Source organism: Phyllopteryx taeniolatus, chromosome 16 (genome assembly GCF_024500385.1).
Source record: "Phyllopteryx taeniolatus isolate TA_2022b chromosome 16, UOR_Ptae_1.2, whole genome shotgun sequence".
NCBI classification, from domain to species: Eukaryota; Metazoa; Chordata; class Actinopteri; order Syngnathiformes; family Syngnathidae; genus Phyllopteryx; species Phyllopteryx taeniolatus.
In genome coordinates, this window is record NC_084517.1 from 8,440,898 (window position 1) to 8,457,225 (window position 16,328).

At 41.7% G+C, this 16,328-nt stretch overlaps 1 protein-coding gene across 3 annotated transcripts in view; it reads left to right on the forward strand.

Annotated features, from left to right (window-relative positions):
• The window catches only part of LOC133465686 (protein Hook homolog 2-like), a 41,269-nt gene extending 26,178 nt beyond the window's left edge, over positions 1-15,091 (forward strand). For all 3 annotated transcript variants that reach the window (XM_061748719.1, XM_061748718.1, XM_061748720.1), the window contains 12 exons: positions 1,923-2,124; positions 2,264-2,374; positions 2,463-2,550; positions 4,007-4,073; positions 5,050-5,187; positions 5,715-5,802; positions 8,695-8,729; positions 8,808-8,890; positions 8,993-9,096; positions 10,143-10,250; positions 10,648-10,719; positions 13,584-15,091. In XM_061748719.1, coding sequence (XP_061604703.1) covers positions 1,923-2,124; positions 2,264-2,374; positions 2,463-2,550; positions 4,007-4,073; positions 5,050-5,187; positions 5,715-5,802; positions 8,695-8,729; positions 8,808-8,890; positions 8,993-9,096; positions 10,143-10,250; positions 10,648-10,719; positions 13,584-13,712 — 1,225 coding nt within the window. In that variant the 3' untranslated portion in view covers positions 13,713-15,091. The remainder of the gene's footprint in view (positions 1-1,922; positions 2,125-2,263; positions 2,375-2,462; positions 2,551-4,006; positions 4,074-5,049; positions 5,188-5,714; positions 5,803-8,694; positions 8,730-8,807; positions 8,891-8,992; positions 9,097-10,142; positions 10,251-10,647; positions 10,720-13,583) is intronic.
• Positions 15,092-16,328: the final 1,237 nt, after the last annotated feature.

The following is a 16,328-nucleotide window of genomic DNA, read 5'->3' on the forward strand; positions in this document are numbered from 1 at the left end:
CGAAGGAAAGATGAATGCGACCAAGTACAGGGATATCCTGGTCGAAAACCTCCAGAGTCCTCAGGACCTCAGACTGGGCCAAAGGTTCACTTTCCAACAAGACGATGACCCTAAGCACACAGCTAAAATAACGAAGGAGTGACTTAAGAAAAACTCTGTGACTGTTCTTGAATGGCCCAGCAAGAGCCCTGACTTAAACCCAATTGAGCATCTCTGGGGAGACCTGAAGATGGCTTTCCACCAACTTTCACCATCCAACCTGACAGAACTGGAGAGCATTTGCGAGGAGGAATTGCAGAGGATCCCCAAATCCAGGTGTGAAAAGCTTGTTGCATCATTCTCAAAAAGACTCATGGCTGTATTTGCTCAAACGAGTGCCGAAAGGCGAAGCTCTCGATTTAGCGGTCGATCTACATTCCTACCCTCACCTATGGTCACGAGCTGTGGGTCGTGACCGAAAGAACGAGATCCCGGATACAAGCGGCCGAAATGAGTTTCCTCCGCAGGGTGTCTGGGCTCTCCTTTAGAGAGAGGGTGAGAAGCTCAGTTATCCGGGAGGATCTCAGAGTAGAGCCGTTGCTCCTTCACATCGAGAGGAGCCAGATGAGGTGGCTGGGGCATCTGATTCGGATGCCTCCCGGACGCCTCCCCGGTGAGGTGTTGCGGGCACGTCCCACCGGGAGGAGACCCCGGGGACGACCCAGGACACGCTGGAGAGACTACGTCTCTCGGCTGGCCTGGGAACGCCTCGGGATCCCCCCAGAAGAGATGGATGAAGTGGCTGGGGAAAGGGAAGTCTGGGCGTCCCTGCTGAAGCTACTGCCCCCGCGACCCGACCTCGGATAAGCAGTAGAAGATGGATGGATGGATGGGTTCTTCTCCTAAATACTGAGCAAAGGGTCTGAATACTTATGGCTGTGTGATATTTCAGTTTTTCTTTTTTAATAAAGCTGCAAAAAATCCTGTCAATATGGGATGCTGTGTGTACATTAATGAGGAAAAAAAGAACTTCAATGATTTTAGCAAATGGCTGCAATATAACGACTGAAAAATTTAAGGGTGTCTGAATACTTTCCATACCCTGTGTGTGTGTGTGTGTGTGTGTGTGTGTGTAATACATATATGCTAATAATTTTGAAAATGACCTAAGAATGAGCTAAATGCTTTATTACATTTTCAAGATTATCATATTATCCTCTTATTATTCCTAATTAATTAAAAAAATATAAAAGTATTTGCATTGTCAGTTTTCATTCCAATGCTTTTACTGATGTTTTAGATTTTTGTCATGGTATCATTTTAGTATCGGTATTTTATGCAAGTATCAAAGTCAGAATTTGGGTATCATGACAACACCTAGTACACACCACACCTCTATTTGAGTTCCACAAAAAAACTTTGTCCCTTTGTTCTATGTCTCTATCTTTGTGTTTGGCGCTGAGGGTGAATGTGAGCATGGGCACAGTGATAGTCCCAAATGGAAAGCAGGCTATAGAGACTGGCCTTGCTATCCAAGCAGCATGTTCAATTATTCAGTATTACAACTAAATATGTATCATATTTATGAGTTTCTTTTTTAATAGTTTGTATACTTTTTAACCCGCAAGTATTTTGACGTCTGAGATGGCGTATCAAAACACAGTTGAATGTGGGAATACATGCGAATGCTTAAAACTCCATTATCATCTTCCACTCACAGAAACAACTCCCACACTGCCCACACACAGACGTCCATTCACCTCCTCACTCTGACATCTGTGTTGATAAAAGACATTTCATGCATTGATGCTGCTTTGCGTCAGAGCGTTTCCATAGTCAAGTAGCATGAGGAGCCAATCAGGAACGATCACACATTTATCCCTGCTAAGCAACATATCCCGAGGGATGTCTTGTCCTTATCTGCTACCCCTCCTGCCCCACAGGCACTCATCCAACCGGGTGAACCAGCTCGAAACTTTGGTGGAGACTTACAAGAGGAAACTGGAAGATCTGGGTGACCTGCGCAGACAAGTGCGCCTCCTGGAGGAGCGCAACACTGTGTACATGCAGCGCACCTGCGAGCTGGAGGAGGAGCTCCGCAGGGCCAACGTCTTTCGTACTCAGCTGGACAACTACAAGAAACAGGCAAGCTGTGGAGAAGGCAGAGCCATACCTTTTCTGTGTTGACATCAAAGTGATATGAAACACAGTCTGCTCTGTGCTCGTGCTTTGAGAACCTTGTATTTCTTGTCAATGCGCCGTTGCTATGCCCTCTGACTTGCAGACTCACGAGCTTCACACAAAGCACCAGGCCGAGGCCACGAAAGCTGAGAAGTGGCAGTTTGAGTACACGAACCTTTATGACAAATATGATGCACTCCAGAAAGAGAGAGAAGTGAGTTGTTAACGCAAAAAAATGGTTCTACATCAACATTAATGAAGAGAATCTCTGTTGGCCAAACTCGAGAAATGTTTGTTTTTAGCGTCTGATGTCTGAGAGGGACACACTTCGTGAGACAAATGATGAGCTGAGGTGTGCGCAAGTCCAACAGAAGTGTCTCGGTGGTGCAGGTAAGCTTAATATTGCTGCAATCGAATGACGTTCAATGCTGAAGAAATGCATTACCATAAATAGCAACGTGAAAATACATCCATCCATCCATTTTCTGAGCCGCTTCTCCTCACTAGGGTCGCGGGCGTGCTGGAGCCTATCCCAGCTATCATCGGGCAGTAGGCGGGGTACACCCTGAACTGGTTGCCAGCCAATCGCAGGGCACATACAAACAAACAAGCATTCGCACTCACATTCACACCTACGGGCAATTTAGAGTTGTCAATTAACCTACCATGCATATTTTTGGGATGTGGGAGGAAACCGGAGTGCCCGGAGAAAACCCACACAGGCACGGGGAGAACATGCAAACTCCACACAGGCGGGGCCGGGGATTGAACCCCGGTCCTCAGAACTGTGAGGCAGACGCTCTAACCAGTCGCTCACCGTGCCACTTGTGAAAATACAGCAGATCCTAAAAAAATATACAGCGGAACCTCGATAAAACGGACCCTGATGTAACTGATATTGTATAGAACGGGCCGTCGAGACTGAACGATGTGTCCAAAAATAGTTTCCATTTGTCACTTAAACTGCCGTTGAGAAAGTCTGTTAGTTCCAGAATATTTGTTTCCTGGCGCTGTGGCGCAATGTAGGCAGAGACTGGGACTGACGTCTTTCCGGGTAACAGATATACGTTATGACTCGATCTAACTCCAAAAGACGTGCCTATGTGGCGGCCATGTTGAATGTGGGCCATTGACGCGGCGGTCATGTCATGATTGTTATATGTATTGTGCTGTAGAGCAGGTGAAGAGAGAGTGAGAGCAGTATGTCAGCAGTGTTAACTGAGGAATACAAAACACAGGTGTCTGCAGTCTGGAACATGCTATTTTGGTACAATAAAAAAAAATTGTCAAGCCGTTCGTCTTTGGCAGCAGATCTGGAACTAGGAAGCCCACTAATTCCTTGCGACTTATGAAAGCGACTCTCTTATGATGAGAACTGTACATCAGCAATGTCACAATGACCAAGCACACTGGTGTGGTAAGTTTGGATGAAATGTGAAACTTTCAAAACATTTTCCAACTTGTTTATAATTATTTACAATAACTGGGCATTTTATGCCACGAAAAAAACCTTCAAAATAGTTTTCTACTTTACAGTAATATGGGTGCATATGGCCTCAAAAAAAAGTGCTTCGATGTAATGGACAATTGGCTTTATCAGACAACCCCCCGCCCCTATTAATCCATTCTATGGAGGCTCCACTGTACATTAATTTAAACCATGTGCACTATAATTGTCATTGGTGCAACATTATAGATGAAGGATTTTCATGTAATGTAGTTTTTGGAGCGCCATGCAATGCCAGTTGTTTGAATAAACATACAGAAGTGAGCCTTTTATTTCCTTTTTCTTTTGTTTTTTAAGTAAAACTGCTAAGGTTCCATCTGAAAGCTAATCTCTCCACAGGAGGCTTGTGTGACAATGAGGCCACAGTAGGAAACCTCGCTGCAGAGATGATGCCCACTGAGCTTAAGTACGTATTGATGTTGATGTGCAAAGGGTGTGGGTCTCAGGGTGTAGGTTGTAGAGAAGTCCCATTTTGCCATAACTGATGAGATTTTACTTTATTATTCTGACACAAATATGCACTGGTCGCACTATATTCGTTTTCTTTAATGGGACACAAACTATTCTGACCTGCTAGTTTGACCATAGTTTCATTTTTAGCTTTTGAATGCAACTCTTGGCTTGATGTAGCCCCATATTGACAAGCATAGTCAAATATTTTTGTCATTATGACCTCATAGTAACACATGATAAATATGATCTGTAAAATATTCAGCAGTCTCTGGCCCCAGCTTGTGCCTCTAATTTGATATATAAGAAACCACCGCTCCTAAGGAAAAACAACCCACCTTACAAAGTGTCCGTCATTTCTCGTGCACTTGTGGACACACTCATTGCAGCCACAACCCCACGGCTTCACAAAAAATTAAACTTCAAACCTAACGTTCTGTGTTAGAGTAACACTCAATTACAAATAAGGTGCTTTTGTGGGGTAGCAAGGTAACAGGTCAGTGTGAAGTGCACACGCATGTCTACAAAGACACTACAATAAGTACAGTATTACATTTTATGCTTTGAACACAACATTGCTTTTACAAATAACTTTGTGTTTGTGTGTTTTAAAAAGTTGAACTGTGTTTAAAACGAAGGGTAAAACTAAAGAAAAGTTAGTTTTTTTAATATGGTCTCTGTTGTGGCTTTTCACCTGCTGCAGGTGTGCAACATATCCCCCACCATATGGGGGAGTCACTGTACTTTTTTTAGTTGTAAATTGTTTCTTTGCGTGTTTGCATATCTAGAAAATCTCTTGGTAAATTGTATGCTGAGATGTTTTCTCCTCAGTGTAGCAGGAGTACAGATTCATGCTGGATTAGAAAAAAACAAACAAACCACCACTTCATTCACCTCCTGCTCCCATTGTCTTGTCGTTATGTTGATTCCAGGGAGACAGTGGTGCGCTTACAGAGTGAAAACAAGATGCTGTGTGTCCAGGAGGAAACCTACAGGCAGAAGGTAGTGGAGGTGCAGGCTGAGCTGGAAGGGGCTCAGCGCAGCAAGAATGCTCTTGAAACCCAAAAAAGGTAGGTGACAGCCTGCCTTCGACCTACGTAGCAAGAATGAATAAGCTCCTACCCACCCCGTGTCGCCATATTTTGTGTTCCTTGACATTAAGATGGGTGTTTGGCGGATGGTAGGAGTGATATCGGCCTAAATGTCAACTCACCCTCTGGACTGTGTGCTCAACTGAGCTGTGTGGGCTGGACAGAAGGACAGACAGCAGAAAGCCAGATTGTCTCTTGTCTGTGTGCGTGTGTATAAGAGTGTGTATATATGCCTGCGGACATGTGGACATGTGGGTGGACTGAGTGTGTGCGTGTGCAGCCAGGCAACACCAGGCCCAGGGTGTGGGAAGCATTTTCAGTAACAGGAGGAGAGGAGTGGAGGGAGCATGCTCAGTAGAGCGCAGCGCCGCATGGCCTGGCAGCACACAGATGCACAAGGATCCACACTTCTCTCTACTTATCTTCCTCCCACATGTTTAACTTTTGATTCATCACTCCTTCTCTACTCGCTCCTCAACAATCCTGCCATTGTTCTGTCCCTTCAGACTGCAACAGCAGCAGATCGCCGAGCTGCGTTCTCAGATTGAGGGGCTTCAGAAAGCACTTCAAGAGCAGGACAACAAGACTGAGGATGTGAGTGCTTGTTTTTCCTCCTTCCACTTCAATCACTTTGTGTGTATTTCTCTCACATTGACAAGAGATATATACACACACACACACACACACAAATCAGCTATACTAATGGAACGTGGTAACCCTTTATTGTTCAGGGAAACATATTTGGGTGTTCAAAATGGAGCACACGAATCTCAATATATACCTGGTCATTCTAAACTACAATCTGTGATCATAAGGATAATAATAGAAACATGCTTTTAAAAGTTGTATCATAGATTTCATAGTTGTAGCATATTTTTTGAATAAATGAAATTATTATTATTATTTTTAAACTATCAATCCAGTTTTCCCCTAAAATGGGGGCCAAGCCCTGCCTCAAGTAGCGAGAATCTTTGAGTAATCAACACGCACCCACCCCAAAAACATTAATAATTCCCTGTAGATGCCGCAAGATAGTGTCAAAGCACTACATGATACTTCTCAACTCACTTCAAGGTAGTTTCTTAGTACCAAGGTGGCGCCAAAGCAATACTTCGACGAAAACAGCGAATAACAGAATCCCCCCAGAAATCTGTGTATTCAGTTGTGGGGGAACACTGGATAATAATCATCATAAAATAATTGTAGAAAAAAACGTTTGTCCAAAGATTTTCTAGGGTTTCAGTATACTGATCAACAGAGCCCTACCGCGATAATCTGCGAATAATTGAAGCCCACCTCCTAAAAGAGACTTGTAATTGCATATATGTGCCACAATAAGGCAGCAAAGCACTTAAAACAGAGAAGATCATAAAGTACCACGCTAACACGCTAGCACAAACTGACATGATGTCACACATGGGCAAGCCAATATGCGCACTAGCACTTTACACAAATGGGAGGAAGTTGTTAAATTCACGTTTTGGCATTTACACATTATAAGACAGTGGTGTGAAAAATTATTTGCCCCTTCTTGATTTCTTTTTTTTTTTAACATTTCCATCCATCCATTTTCTGTACCGTTTTTCCTCACGAGGGTCGCGGGTGTGCTGGAGCCCATCCCAGCTATCTTTGGGCGAGAGGCGGGGTACACCCTGAACTGATTGCCAGGCAATCGCAGGGCACATATTAACAAACAACAATTCACACTCGCATTCACACCTACGGGCAATTTGGAGTCTTCAATTAACCTACCATGCATGTATTTGGAATGTGTGAGGAAACCGGAGTACCCGGAGAAAACCCACGCAGATGTGCTAACCAGTCATCCACCATGCTGGCTTTTTGGGGGATATTTGTTTCCCATCATGAAACAAATTTAAATATTAATCAGCGACAACACAGGTAAACACAAAATGCAGTTTTATATGGTTTTTATTATTAAGAGAGAGAAAAATCCAAACCTACATGGCCCTGTGTGGAAAAAAACATAACTGTGTTTTATCATACCAGAGTTCAATTTCTCTAGCCACACCCAGGCCTGATACTGCCACACCTGTTCTCAATAAAGAAATCACCTAAATAGGACCTGCCTGACAAAGTGAAGTAGACCAAAAGATCCTCAAAAGCTAAACATCATGCCAAGCCCTAAAGAATTTCAGGGGAAAATGAGAGAGTAATTGAGATCTATCAGTGTGGAAAAGTTATACAACCATTTCTAAAGCTTTGAGACTACAGTGAAAGCCATTATCCACAAATGGCGAAAACATAGAACAGTAGTGAACCTTCCCAGGAGTGGCCGGCCAACCAGAATTACCCCAAGAACTCAGCCAAGAGGTAACAAAAGAACCCACAACGACATCCAAAGAACTGCAGGCCTCACTTGTCTCTGTTGAGGTCAGTGATCACAACTCCTCCATAATAGAGACTGGGCAAAAATGGCCTGCATGGCAGAGTTTTAAGACATCTTGATGATCCCCAAGTCTTTTGGGAAAATACTCTGTGGTCTGACGAGACAAAAGTTAAACTCTTTGGAAGGTTTGTTCCTTTACATCTGGTGTAAAAATAACCCCATTTTTTTTTCCTCCCGTAATAATAAAAACCTTCATTTAAAAACTGCATTTAGTGTTTACTTGTGTTGTCTTTGACTAATATTTAAATTTATTTTATGATGGAAAACATTTAAGTGTGACAAATTAAGAAATCAGGAAGGGAGCAAACACTTTTTCACACCACTGTAAATGTAAGAGAATAGAGGCAAATTGTAACGGCAAAGTAGGCTAGTACTAGTAGCTGCTTTGGGAGAGAAGCAGAAACGTACTTTCAGTTTTACTTTTGACTTTGCACAAGGTGCATTCACGAACCGCCAACAAAACAGGACATCGCAAATGCAGGAAAAAAAACACTATGAATGTGTTAAATCGAACAACACCACCACCACCAAGATATATGGTGCCAAAGTAAGCACAAAAACAGTGTAAAGTGCCAATTTCAAACTGAGTATACTGGGGTTCACTGTACTTATTTAACAAACTTGTTCATTAAAGAGAAAAAAAATCAACTGAACAAGAAGTACTAGTCAATTTTCTTTTCTGATTTAAGCACTAACATTTAATTGAGCACTTAAAGCATGAGAAAAATTGTTTTTTGCTTGATGAGAATTGCTGTATTTGTTTTACTTTGACACGTGTGTGGGAATTGAAGCTTTGTTTGCTGATTCACCGTTAACGCCTGCCCTTCTCCTGTCTGTGTCTTGTCTACCTGCCTGCCCCACTGAACGACCGTGCCAAAATCAGGCCATCGTAAGTACGGCCCACCCCCTGTCCAAATGGCCTATGATTAAGCTCTTTGACAGTTTGACTTTTAACAGCTTTTACTTTGTGTTTGTGTGTGCGTGTGTGTGTGTGTGTGTGTGTGTGTGTGTGTGTCCCTTTAACAGCGTGAGGATGTTTTAGACTTTAATGTATTTTCCTTTGTTTCCATATATAGTCTTCCTTATTGAAGAAGAAGCTGGAAGAGCATTTGTAAGTGCTCCTGTTTGACTTCAATAATGTGTTTATGTTTTAATGTCCAAATAAGATTCACATAACACGTCATTCCAGGGAGAAGCTCCATGAAGCTCACACTGATCTCCAAAAGAAAAGAGAAGTCATTGATGACTTAGAGCCCAAGGTGGACAGCAACAGTTGAGTGTTTTCCCAGAAGTGTTCCATTCTTGAACTGCTTTAGCTTGAGATGACACTAATACAGGAATGCTTTTTTTTTTTTTTACACCCATGTCTTTCAGTGGTAAAGAAGATAGATGAACTCCATGCGATCCTGCGGAAGAAGGATGAGGACATGAAACAGATGGAGGAGCGATATAAGCGCTATGTGGAGAAGGCAAGAACGGTCAGTCTCTTTTACAGTGGAACCCCGGCTGACGAACAGTTTGCTTTAAAAAGAACATTTTCGAATAAAAAAATTACCTCAGTTCCCAAGCAGTCTTGGCTCCATGCGTCACACATTGCAGGTATCTTTGTTTTTGTTTTTTATTTTTAGCTCTAAATAGCCCTTAGTATGGCTCCAAAGAAACTAAAAACTACGAGCTGTAGTATTATTATCAAGTTCGTATCGTAATTGTATTACTCTTTGGAGAGGGAGGAAAAAAAAAAAGGAATTAATAACTAAACATGAGAAGAGTGTTCATTTTTATGATCTTATTATGCAGTTTGGTTTGGCAATATCTACCATCTGTACTATTGTGATGATGATAAGAATAAATAAAATTAATCTAGCGCCTTCCTTAACAAACAAAGACACTTAACATAGGTGCACACAAACAGAGACAAGTAAAAACATCCCTCCATGGAAGGCTCAAGAAGGAGGCACCGCTCCCAGCTCGCAAGTATTAACCGTATCGAGAGAGGTGAAAGCCTGCCCGGGTTCCACTACGCTACGAGGGCTCGCTGATGATCATGTCAGCAAGGCTTCATGGTGTAATGTTTCCCTGTGAATCCCCCTTCACTTTCTTGCATTTTAACATGTCGTCTTTCAGTCTGTGTGACTGCACAGCCTTGTTTACTATGGATACGGGTAGCCCAAAATGGCCGCTACACCCCACAACGCAATGCGATTCCCAAAGCATATAGTACCGTATGCGTAAAGGCTAAGAGGTTGCACAGTGATTAGCAAGTGAACACTGTTATTTCTTCATAATAAAGTGTGTTTTCTATTCTTGGTTGTACTGTATTTTTAACTACAGACCAATTAAAAACAAGGGAAACTACTTCCTTCTGGCGCTGGAACAGATTAATTGCATTTGCTTTCATTTCAATGGGAAACGTTACCTCGGTTCGTGAACGAACAGTCACCGCATGAATTAGATTCGTGAGCCGACGTTTGTTATAAGGTCGTTATAACTGTGCTTCATTGCTTCACTGATGCTTTGTGTGTAGGTGGTAAAGACGCTCGATCCAAAGCAACAGCCATTGACTGTCGCTCCTGACATTCAGGCCTTGAAGAACCAGCTGACAGAGAGAGAGAGAAAAATCCATCACCTGGAGGTATGGAGTTTTATACAATGGAACCTAAATTAAAAGTAATCCTTTTCTGGATGCTGGTTGACCTGCTCTGTTTGGATTGTGGACCAAGCTTTCCTATTGAGAATAATGGAAACAGTTCCAGTGTCATTAAACAATTTTGAATGGTGCAGTTTATTTTGTGACAATACAAAATGTAATAGTCTTACTGCTTTGAATGTTAGTTAGCTTAAGCAGGGTACACTTATACCACCTATCAGGCCGAATTTGAGTATTAACTTTCGAGGCGTATAGTTCCAAAATATTTTGGTTGTATTCCATACTGAACAATCTCACCTAACTATTGGCGTTCCACTGTACAAATCAAGTTTTGTAGTTGTTCACACGTCACTAATGTGTGGTGATCTGTTCCTGTGCGCAGCGTGATTATGAGAAGAGCCGGTCCAGACATGACCAGGAAGAGAAACTCATCATTAGCGCTTGGTACAACATGGTAAGAAGTACTCTCAATCTTCTCACGTATTCTCTGTACTTGTAACATGTGTACAGAAAGCAGTTCGACCATTTATTCTATATGCATCTTAAGGTCCATATACTAGTACACTCTGTCCTAACTATTTGGACAACTTTGGCATACGTTACTAATGAGACAAAACTGCACTAGTCGACATCTGCATGCTATCTCTATTCTTAGTGAAGCGCTGAATGTTAACTAAAGCAAAGCAAATGTATTTATATAGCGCATTTCATACACAAGGTAACTCATGAGTACATGATTAAAAGCATTTAAAAACAAATAAAGAAAAACAGCTTATAAACATTTATAAAAATACAATTAAAATGGCGTACGGTCAAGAAATATTTAAAAGTGGAAATCCTCTAAAAAGCGTGGGGGGAAAAAAGAAGTTTTTAACCTGGACTTAAAAACATGCACACTTGGGGCTGACGTCACTTCTGTTGGCAACTTATTCCATTAGTGTGCAGCATAATAGCTAAATGCTGCTTCACCATGTTTGCTTTGGACTCTGTGCTCCACTATTTGACCTGAGTCTGTCGATCTCAGAGCCCTACTGGGTTTATATTCCATTAGCATTTAATTAATGTATTCAGTGATTTATAGACCAGTAGCACTTTAAAATCTATTCTAAAGCTGACACAAAGCCAGTGTAAAGACTTTAGAATTGGAGTAATATGCTCTGACCTCTTTGTTCTGGTCAGAACCTGAGCTGCAGCATTCTGAATGAGCTGCATCTGTTTAATGCTCTTTTTAGGGCGTCCAGTCAGAAGACCATTACAATAGTCAAGTCTAAGAGGTGAACCTCGCCCATCTTTGCTTGTCAATGACTGAGCAATTCAGGGAAGCTCCTTTTTATACCCAATCATACCACCCACCTGTTCCCAATTAGCCTGTTCCAAACAGGTGTTTGTTTGAGCATTCCTCAACTTTCTCAGTCTTTTTTGCCACCTGTCCCAGCTTTTGTGTAACGTGTTGCAGCCATAAAATTATAAGTGAATGATTATTTGCTAAAAACAATCAAGTTTATCAGTTTGAACATTAGATATCTTGTCTTTGTATTGTATTCAATTAATTATAGGTTGAACATGATTTGCAAATCATTGTATTCTGTTTTTATTTATGTTTAACACAACGTTCCAACTTCATTTGAATTGGGGTTGTAAAATCTGCTTAAACTAATACCACGCACACACAATTAAATGTTTTCACTTTTAATAAGGTAAACATTCACAGGATGGGGGAAAAGTGAACCTCTACACTCATGATGCTCCAAGCGCTAATTAATTAGGTGTGAGCCAACCCAAAGTCCAATCAATGAGACAAAATGGGAGGTGTGGCTTGAAGCTGTACTGGCCACTAGAAAACACTCCCCAGGTTAGAATTGTCTCCCGTCAAGAAGCGTTGCCTGATATGTTCCATTCATTGCTCAATAGAGCTCAGAAAACCTACGATTAAGAACCGTTGACTTATATAAAGCTGGAAAATGTTGGCTAATTTGTAAGTCTTGATGTTCATCCGTCCACGTTTAGACAAATTGTCTATAAATTAAGAAAGCTGAGCACCGTCACTTTTCTTCCAAGGAGTGACAGTCCTGTAAAGATGACTGCAAGAGCACAACCCAGAACGCTAAATGAGGTAAAGAACCCTAGTGTCAGCTGAAGACTTACAGAAATCACTGGCACATGCCAACATCTCTGTTAACAAATCTACCATAGGCAAAACATTAAACAAGAATGGGGTTCATGGCCAAACACCAAGTAGGAAATTGTTGGAGTCTAAAAAATAAATATAACATTGCTGAACATTTGAAGTTTGCTAAATAGCACTTTGATGTTCCTCAGCAATACTGGCAAACTATTCCACGGACAGATGAAACCAAAGTTGAATTGTTTGGGAGGAACATACGGTACCATGTTACCATGAAACATTAGCAGCACTCCATCATCAAAACCTTATCCCAACTGTGAAGCATGATGATGGCATGCTTTTCTCCCTCAGGGCCTGGACAGCTTGCTATCATCAATGGAAAAATGAATTCACAAGTTTATCAAAATATTGTGCAAAAGAACTTGAGACAGTTAGAGAAAACAGGTGTTGTAACAGGACAATGAGCTATTCACGCCAGACATCCCAGGAATCTTACTGAACAGCAACAGTTTTGTAAAGAGGAATGGTCCAAAATTCATCCTGATCGTTGTGCATGTCTGATCTGCAACTACAGAAACATTTGGTTGAGGTTATTGCTGCCAGAGGGTCAACCAGTTATTAAATCCAAGGGTTCGCTTACTTTTTCCTCCCTTTCCAGTGAATGTTTGCATTATGCGCTACAAAAATATGAAAAACTTAATTGTTTTTAATTTAAAGCAGACTGTTTATTCATGTGATTTAGATTATCAGACTACATTTGACCAATTTGTGCAGAAATTTAAGAAATTCCAAAGGGTTCCCATACTTTTTATTCCCAATGTAGTTGTCCTACTGGTAAGGACAGTACAGTGGACCCCCGCATATTTGTGGACTCAACTATTTGCAGACTTTTTTCCCTTTTTTTCCCCCAATGTTTTTTAATTTGTTTTGAATTTTATTCTTTTTCCTTTTAGTTTTATCTTTATTGGGGGGAAGGAACCAATCCCCAAAACGCTTATTGCCGGTTTATCCCCACTTATTTATTTTTTTTGTTCAATGCAATTATCGGTTTCCGGTCCGGCCTGGTCTCTGTTCCCCCGCGAATAGCAAGAGTCCACCTTATATGGATCTTGAGCTGGTTGTCAGTGTTATCAAACTTGACTCAAATGACTTTCTGTATGTGTGACCTGTACACTACCGTCGCCTCCTCTCAGGGAATGGCCTTGCATCAGAGAGTGGCGGGCGAGAGGCTGAGCCCGCCTAACCAAGCCATGTCCTTCCTGGCCCAGCAGAGGCTGGCCACCAACGCCAGGAGAGGCCTCACTCGACTGTACCCAAGATGAGTCTTGAAAGGAAACCTCCAGAGAGAATGCCCCAACTCCAACTCCCATTTGTCTCTGTGCCTTTTGCTGTTTCACGGTACATGCCCCATGGTGGCCTAACAGGGTACTGTGATGATTTCCAGAGGAGTGAGTAGCTGTTTACTCATGTTAAAAGAACAATAACTGGAGCACAAGGACCACGAGGGGGGGCTGTCACACCTTTTAAGGCAACTTTTATTTCTTTGTTCTTTTGGAGAACGGTAAACTTTTTTTTGTTTAGTCTTTTTTTAATTGGATTTTAAGCTTAATAGAGTTAGTGTTGTCAGAATTCTAGTTAAGATTTGGTGGGTGAGAGGATTTCTTAAGAGGTCTGCTGAAAATCATGGTGCCCATTGAGGAAGAATCGAAATGTGGCCTTGGACGTGAAGCTACACTGGAATACCTCCATTTATACACTGTACAACCACTTGAACTACACTTGGTTTGGTGCAATTTTTCCTGTTCCTGCTCGTCCCCCCCCCCCCCTCATGTGAATGAGCTTAATCTGCGGGAGAGAATATTTCCTGTCTTGTTTTCACTTGAATAAGAACTTTCATATGAGCTGCCAAAAGCACATTCCCATAGCAATGGGTTCATCGAGTGCCTTCAGAAAGACGCCAAATCCTTCCTGTGTGGTTAAAAATGAAGTATGGGATATTTACAGTTTGCTAACGTTGTCCTTCTATTTGTCGTAATTTTCTGTATGTTAGTCGAACAGCATGTCTGTCACACTGCATGTTTTTCATTTGTTAGCTTTATTTGCATGTGATTCTCATAAGTTTAATATGTGGGGGGGTTTTTCTTCCCCATTTGAAGCAGGGCAATGGCTGTGGGTCAAACCTAAATGCACTCACCACTTTTAGACTCTACATAAATGTGAATGTCGGCAGTTGAAGGCCTCCGAATTCATCACAAGTACACAGTCGGACCTGTCGCAACACTAAAAGCTTTTTTAAAGTTGAATTGAACTCCTTACTACGCAGGAATGCGTATGTGGAATTTGTCTATTCACAAGATAGCTGTGTACCTATAAATGGCACTTTTATCGTCACTGCATATTTTCTACAGATGAGCTAATTTGAGCGTTTAATAATACATCCCATGTCAAAGCTGCTGCTTAGTCTTGTCCTTCATCCCTGTCAAAATATGCTGTTGTCTTTAATGACCAAAATTTTCGTGTGCACATTTTTTGTGGTTCATCATTGAGTTAGTATGTTTGGCATTTGCATGTTTCCTTTGTTTATAAAAACTTGGTCAAGATCATAGCATACTGTTCTTCACATGGGGATCTGGCAAGTTTAACATGTAGCCTTTGTCCTTTCTACTTTTGCGCTACAAATAAATGGGAGTTTAAGACAAAAGATGGTACCTTGTGATTTGTATTCAATTACCAGAATTATGAACTGTTGAACGAGTGGTGACAATTTTAATTCACAAAGATAGCACACTATTATAAAGTAGCTTAGTACTGCAATAGGGATAATGAATATTGTTGAATTAAAACACCATTATCAAAAAGTGAGCACTATGCCACTAGCCGCTTTTGAAAATATTTATACAGGATAAGATGCAACATATTTACCAAATACAGCTCTAGAAAAATAAATGAGACCCATAAAACACTGCATTTAAAAATTATTTTTTGTAAGAAGGTTGGAGGTGGAGGTGAAGAAATGTATGTAATAATTGGGGGCAGCACGGTGGTTAGCACATCTGCCTCACAGTTCTGAGGACCGGGGTTCACATCCCGGCCCCGCCTGTGTGGAGTTTCCATGTTCTCCCCATGCCTGTGTGGTTTTTCTCCGGGCACTCCGGTTTCTTCCCACATCCCAAAAATATGCATGGTAAGTTAATTGAAGACTGAATTACTCGTTGGTGTGAATGGTTGGTTGTTTATATGTGCCCTGCGACCAGTTCAGGGTGTACCCTGGCTCTTGCCCGAAGATAGCTGGGATAGGCTCCAGCACGCCCGCGACGGTACAGAAAATGCATGGATGGATATTAATAAATGAGCCCCCTGTCTGACAGCCAGGGGCCTCCCAAATGGTCAGGGCCCACCTATCCCCGTGTTCAAGGCCTTTGAGTATAACTATTTACCCAATTTCTTTCTCACATTTGATTACATTTTGATTAATTTTCTGAACTTTCGGTGAGTACATCCACAGGACACTCGCATGAAAAAAAGAAAAAAGTGGATACATCATTCCATGTTGACGTAATGACATATGAACACAGTTTAGACAATATCACTACATATGAAAACCCAGATAAGTGAATGTACCATTGAAAAGTCGAAAATAAACTACAAAGATGAAACTGTTCAAAAGCCTAACTCAGTCTAACCTTTTCAAAATCTCAGACAAACTAATAGATTGCAACACAAGGTGGCGCTTCGAGATCATCCATCCAGCCATTTTCTGAGCTGCTTCTCCTCACTAGGGTCACGGGCGTGCTGGAGCCTATCCCAGCTATCATCAGGCAGAAGGGGGGTACACACTGAACTGGTTGCCAGCCAATCGCAGGGCACATACAAACAAACAACCATTCGCACTCACATTCACACCTACGGGCAATTTAGAGTTGTCAATCAACCTACCA